This window comes from Juglans regia, unplaced genomic scaffold (genome assembly GCF_001411555.2).
Source record: "Juglans regia cultivar Chandler unplaced genomic scaffold, Walnut 2.0 Scaffold_726, whole genome shotgun sequence".
Lineage (NCBI taxonomy): Eukaryota > Viridiplantae > Streptophyta > Magnoliopsida > Fagales > Juglandaceae > Juglans > Juglans regia.
This window is the reverse complement of record NW_023362155.1, coordinates 1-6290: the sequence shown is the minus strand read 5'-3', so window position 1 is coordinate 6290 and position 6290 is coordinate 1. Positions and strand designations below refer to the sequence as shown.

General features: G+C 31.9%; 1 protein-coding gene across 1 annotated transcript; it reads right to left on the bottom strand.

Annotated features, from left to right (window-relative positions):
• Nucleotides 1–270: 270 nt before the first annotated feature.
• On the bottom strand, nt 271–2742 carry LOC109018192 (putative disease resistance protein RGA4). The gene has a single exon (XM_019000364.2). The coding sequence runs from the start codon at nt 2740–2742 to the stop codon at nt 271–273; it is 2472 nt and encodes an 823-aa protein (XP_018855909.2).
• Nucleotides 2743–6290: the final 3548 nt, after the last annotated feature.

The following is a 6290-nucleotide window of genomic DNA, read 5'->3' as shown; positions in this document are numbered from 1 at the left end:
ATGTTTGAGAACCTAGAAGAAAACCCTAGAAAAAAAAAGAGACGTGCGAGTGCATGTGCATGTGATGTGAGTGGATTAGATTTCGCGTTTGAAATTCAAAATAGAAGAAAAAAATCCGGCAAGAGGAGTTGTATTAACAAGAGGATTCAAGGGTTGGACAGAAATAATAATAATAATAATAATAATAATAGAGCCTTAATAAAATTATTCAAATTTTATCCCTAAAAAAAAATATAGGGTCGGGTCGTTACACATTACCTCATCATCGAGTTAGAGCTCAGGAATGATCACCAGTTTTCTTAATGTTTTCATATGACGAATCCCCTCCGGTAGAGATGATAGCTCATTGCATTCAATGATCTCCAATGTCTGAAGTGATTTCAGAGTTGGTAACCACTCTGGCAACGCCTTCAGATTTTCACACTGCTCGATATGTAGGTGCTTTAAAGTGTTTGCAGATCCTAGGAGCCATTCGGGTAAAATCTCCAACTTTGGTAAATTTGTTATATACAAGATTTGGAGTCTCAAATTGAGGTCCTGTGCATCTCCTCCTCCTCCTCCCGTCAAATCTATCTCTTCACAATCACAAATGTACAATGACTCTAAGGCTTTTAGGTGCTTGATAATGGGTGGCAAAGAGGTCAAACTTTCACACTCCACAAAAACCAACATACGAAGGTTGGTGAGGCACCTGTCCATCTGTGGAAGCAAGCATTCGAGTCTTGGACACTCCACCACCCATAAAATCTGAAGAGAATTAAAGCAACATACTCCATTCACGAACAAGCATGTATCTTTTGTTGAAATCGTAAGAAACCTAAGGTTGATCATGTTCCTCATATCTTTGGGCAGTCGTTCAAGGTCTCTACATCCATCAAGTAACAAGGTTTGCAAATTGTGTAACTTGCAAATGGAATTAGGAAGCTTCTTGATTGACTGATTAAGAGATAGGCCGAGATATCTCAAATGCTTTTGAGTACCAATGGAACTTGGCAAATTCTCAAAATCTGAATAAGGTATAGTTAACAGACGTAAAGACTTGAATCTTGAGATGCATGCTTCAACTGAGGAAACGTGTGGTTCGTTTCGGTACATGATGCTCCTCACATTAGTTAACTTGTTTGAGAACTTCGAAACTTGTTGGCTACTAGATGAAATTGACAAATGACGAACTGTCGAGGCCATGTCTTTATTGTCAGAGTCTATTTCCGACCACTCTTCATGGCCAATAGAGAGTACAAGATCATGGACGAGATCATGCATTTTGAAGGAATACATGCCAAAATGATTTTCTTGAAGATCTAATTGGAAAAAACATATCGACATTAACTCTTTAATGTACAATTCTCCAATATCTTCCAACTCTTGTTTTTTGTTAGGAGACATTTGGATGATTAATCCATGTGCCACCCATTGTTCAATTAAAAGGATATTACTGAAATCATAATCCTTTGGAAAATTAACGCAATAAGCAAAGCATCGCTTCAAATGAATTGGCATTTGATTATAGCTCAATTGCAATGCAGGTAAGATGCCTCCCTCATTTTCTTCCAATTCCCAAATCTCGTTACCTCTCACCAATTCCCACTCGCTTTCATCGACTTTCGAATAAAGTAGACCACCTAAACTCTTCAGGGCCAGTGGAACCCCTTTACACTTTTTCACTATTTCATCTGCAATTGGCAAGAGATTTGGATATAGTTTGTCTTCTCCTTCCTTGAATGCACATTTCACAAACAAAGACAAACTTTCTTCTTTTGATAGACCTTCTACAGAATGTGTATAAACAGGGTCTAAAACGGAAGAAACCCTGTGACTACGTGTCGTTACAACAATGACACTTCCATGTGACCCTCCATTAAGCAAATCTCTCAGTTCAGTCCATTTATTTCTATTTTCATTCCAGACATCATCTAAAACTAGTAGAAACCTTTTATCCTTTAAAAGTTCTCTCAAACTAGTCTGCAATGTATCTTCATTACTTGAATTCTTATCAACTCTACCACCAGCAGATTTAAGGATGTCTTTCACCAATCTTGTAACATCAAAATTCTCAGGTACACAAACCCACATTCTCAACTGAAAATGTTTAACTACGGATTCGTCATTGTAAACAACCTTGGCAAGTGTGGTCTTTCCCATACCTCCTAATCCAACTATGGCAATTATATTAAGATTTCTAGTGGGATTTGGGTGCATCAAACTCTTTTTTATTTCTTCTTTGTCACCATCCCTACCGAATACTGTTGAAGGATCAATAAAGGAATGGGTCTTCTCCCTCCACAGGGGATTGACATGCACCTCTTCATGCCGCTCAGTGAGATTAAACTGAACCTTATCAGCATTAATCTCATCTAAACTCTCTCTAATGTCCTTGATTTTGTGAGCCAGTTTTAAACGGGATGAAAGTGCCATGAATGAACAAAAGAAATGGCATACCTTTGCCATAGCGCTTCCATATGTCGTAATCGCTTGCTTCCTTAAAGCTTCGTACTCAAGTTCATCTACCACATCCTCTGCGACATATAAGATATTTTTAAGCCATCCAAGCCAGATGCTCAGCATGGGGTTGTTTGCTTGCTTGTCTTCAGCATCCAAGAGCACGGTCTTAAGGATAGAAATCGTGCTCTCAAGTTTATGCAGGTCGCTCTGGACACCCCATGCCAAGTAGAGCTCTTGATAAACCAAAGAGCCTAATTTCTTCAAGAGACTACTGGCGAGGCTAGAGGCAAGATCAGCCATGTTTTTCTTCAGGAAGGAAGTGGATAAATTGAAACCGTATTTCTGGCCTCTTGGTTGATATAGTTGACTTAACTTCCAGAAAAACCAAGTGGATAGGAATTATTTTAAGTGGAAAATGATAAAAATAATGACAACTATATTGCAACTAAGAGTAAAAAATTAATATTTTTCGTATGATTTGAGTTATAATTTAAAAAATTAAGGAAGTTAATTTCAACATGGCGATCAAAGACAGGCTGTATGTCCTATTGCATTGGTGAATGGAACAGACAAGACAATCACTCTTCCAACTTTTAAAACTAATTAGTTTTTATGGTGGATGTGCAAATATGTAAAGTAATCACTTCATTGTTGATAAACGTGAGATCAATCATTTTTCAGAAATTAGTTTTCTCTTTGAAGATTATAAAGTTTTCTCTTTAATTTTATTTGAATTTGAGCTGTCCAACCCAGATGCTCTAAGCTTGGGATTGCGTGACTGCTTGTATTTGGCATCCAAGAGCACGATCTTAACGGTAGAAATCGTGCGCCCCGGCTTTCCCAGCCCATAGCCAAGCAGAGCACTTGATAAACTTTTAAATATGTTAAAATTAATTTATTTTTAAATATGTTAAAGATTATAAAATTTAAAATTCAGAATTTGAATTTAAAATAAAAATAAATTAATAAAATAAGTTTTATAAGTAAAAATATAAATAAAATTATAAGTAGCATTATTTATTTTTAAATATACTCCCTGGAGATGAAAAATATTGGAATCGAGCAGGATAGGTTGAAGAAAAAGTTATCATTTCAATTAACACTCGCCCTTCTGTCATTCAGTTTGGTTGGTTAGTGGGTATTTGTTGGTGCTCTCTCTTTTGCTTAATTTCAATCCTACCGGTCCAAATAAAATTGTTTTAGCTGTCATCTCTCATTTATTAATCTTTTGTTTTGAATTTTTTTTTTGGGCGTCAATTTGTTATATGGAAGTATATTAATATATCTTGTTTTGCTTGATTTTGAACTCTTATGGTTGGAGACAGAATGGTTTAAATTTAGAGATAAATTGAAATGAGTTAAGATAGTTTATAAATAGTAGAGTTAAAATTGAATTATTTATTATATTTTGTGTAAAAATTTAAAAAAATAATAACAAAAAAAAATAAAACGAGACCAGATTGAGATGGGTTGATATACAAACCTATAACACGAACTGCAGAGCGATCAGATCCCAAGTTTTTTTTCGTTAGAAAATTGTTGGAATCTGTTCACAAAAGGCGTGCAAGTCATGGCAACAAGAAACGAAGTAAAGAATTCAAAGGAAGTAGGGAGATTAGCTTGCACTGAGTCAAAACCTATAAGTCGATTAGACTTTTGCCTTTATTCGATGACAACCTCATTAATCTGGACAATGTCACAATAATTGAGGGCTTCAGCTTTCAGATGATACCGATTAGGGGAAAAAAAACAAAAAAATCCACGCAAAATTTTATAATATATTTCATTTTATAGATATTTTTGTAAAGGGATATTATTTTTATAAAATATTTTATCAAAATATTTTTTATTTTAAAATATAATTATTTAATGAATTGTGAAAAATAATATATGTTTATAATTTTTTAAAGAAAAATACTATTCTACCGAGACATTCCACCAAGAGTGGGTCCCAACTAATATTTTTTTTACTTAATAATTAAGTAATTAATTTTTAATATCTTTTTTTTTAAATATTTAAGGAGATTAACAAATTATGAAAAATAAACTTTTGACCATGTCTGGAGAATTCTTCAGAAGGAATCTCAATCGCTGTAGTGCTGCCCAGTGCCCCCTAGGAAAATGCTCAAGCCACTAATAAATTATCTCGAAAGTTTGTACCAATTTGATTTTTTTTTACTCAATAGTTAAGTAATGTATTTTAATAAATTTGTGAATCTGTTTTATAAATATTTAAAATGATTTAAAAAATACTTGAAAAAAAAACACACAAAATAAAAAGTGCATTTTACACTTATTGGTGAGAACTCTCAATACCCCCTTTGAAGTTCTCTAATGATTGGTTTGGATAGAGATGTTCTATCTCATCTTATCTCATTTCAATATTCAAATATCACAAATATAAATATTTTTCAATTTCAAATTTTTAATTTTTCATCTAATTATTATCTAATTATTAAAATTTTCTAAACTTTTAAACAAAATATAAAAGCAATTCAACTTTTTCAAATTCTAAAATATAAATAATATGAAAACAAATTATGTTCTAATAATATTTTAACTTTATAATATTTTTATTCAATTTTTTGTCTTTTATTTTCCAAAACCAGCCCCAAAGCTTTGTACAAGTTCAAATCGAAAAAAAAAAAAAAAAAATTCTTCTTCATGCTTAAATTTGGAAGATGTCTTTGTACCACACAATCCTTATATACTCTAATTTAATCTTTAAATCTAAAATTTATTTATTAAATCAAATTATTTTACGATAATAAAGTGTGATATAAAATTCTTCAAATATAATTAGGTTCCATTTAGATTTGGAAAGTGTTTTATTTCATCTCATCATTAAATTTTTATCAAATTTACACACAAAATATAATAAATAATTAAATTTTTTCAAATCTCAAAATAATAATAATTTTAAAATTTACACACAAAGGAGGTATTTGATATGTCAATTTTCTGACTAGAGACATTATCTAAATTTGAATAGTTTTTTATCGAAAGTCATCTGGAATTATTTGTTTTCTAAAGAAATGAACTCATTATAGAAAGGGTAAAAGATTTTTAATTAGTTCTCACGTTTATTAAAAGAATTAGTCATATGGGTGTTTGTTGGCACTCGCCCATCTGTCATTCAGTTTGGTTGGTTAGTTGGTGTTTGTTGGCACTCTCCCATCTACCAGTCCAAATAAAACATTTTTAGCTGTCATCTCTCATTTATTAATCTTTTGTTTTGAATTTTTTTTTGGCGTCAATTTGGCCTATGGGTGTATATTAATATATCTTGTTTTGCTTGATTTTGACCTCCTATAGTTGGAGACCAGTGGTTTGAAATTAGAGATGAATTAAAATGAGTTAAAAAAATTTATAAATAATAGAATAAAAGTTAAATTATTTGTTATATTTTGTGTGGAAATTTAAGAAAGTTATTTTGAAATTTGATAAAGTTGAATTATTTATTATATTTTGTATAAGAATTTGATAAGGTTGTATTGATAAGATGAGTTGAGGTAGATTTTGAATGCAAATGACTTATTCCTCGCCCCCTAAATCATGCTACTTTTATTGTTATTTTTTAAAATTGAAAAATGTCAAATATTATATCCTTTTGTATTTTCGTGTCAAAGAAGGAAGAAGGTATTTATTTGGTGAAGGATATTGAGATGCTTGCGGCCTTAAGGGCTTTACAGATCATTCACCATATGGGAATCTCTCACTAAATACTTGAGGGAGATTCTCTTATTGTTGTTGAAGCTATTCGATCAAGCCAATAACAAAAGTTTAGCTAGAGCCCTAAGTGATTTGCTTTTTCTTTTTCTTTTTTTTTTTTTTTTTTAAAAATAGTC

Bases quoted from the DNA above. Each gene is read 5' to 3' on its own strand.
- LOC109018192 (XM_019000364.2), bottom strand. From the start codon at position 2,742: ATGGCTGATCTTGCCTCTAGCCTCGCCAGTAGTCTCTTGAAGAAATTA.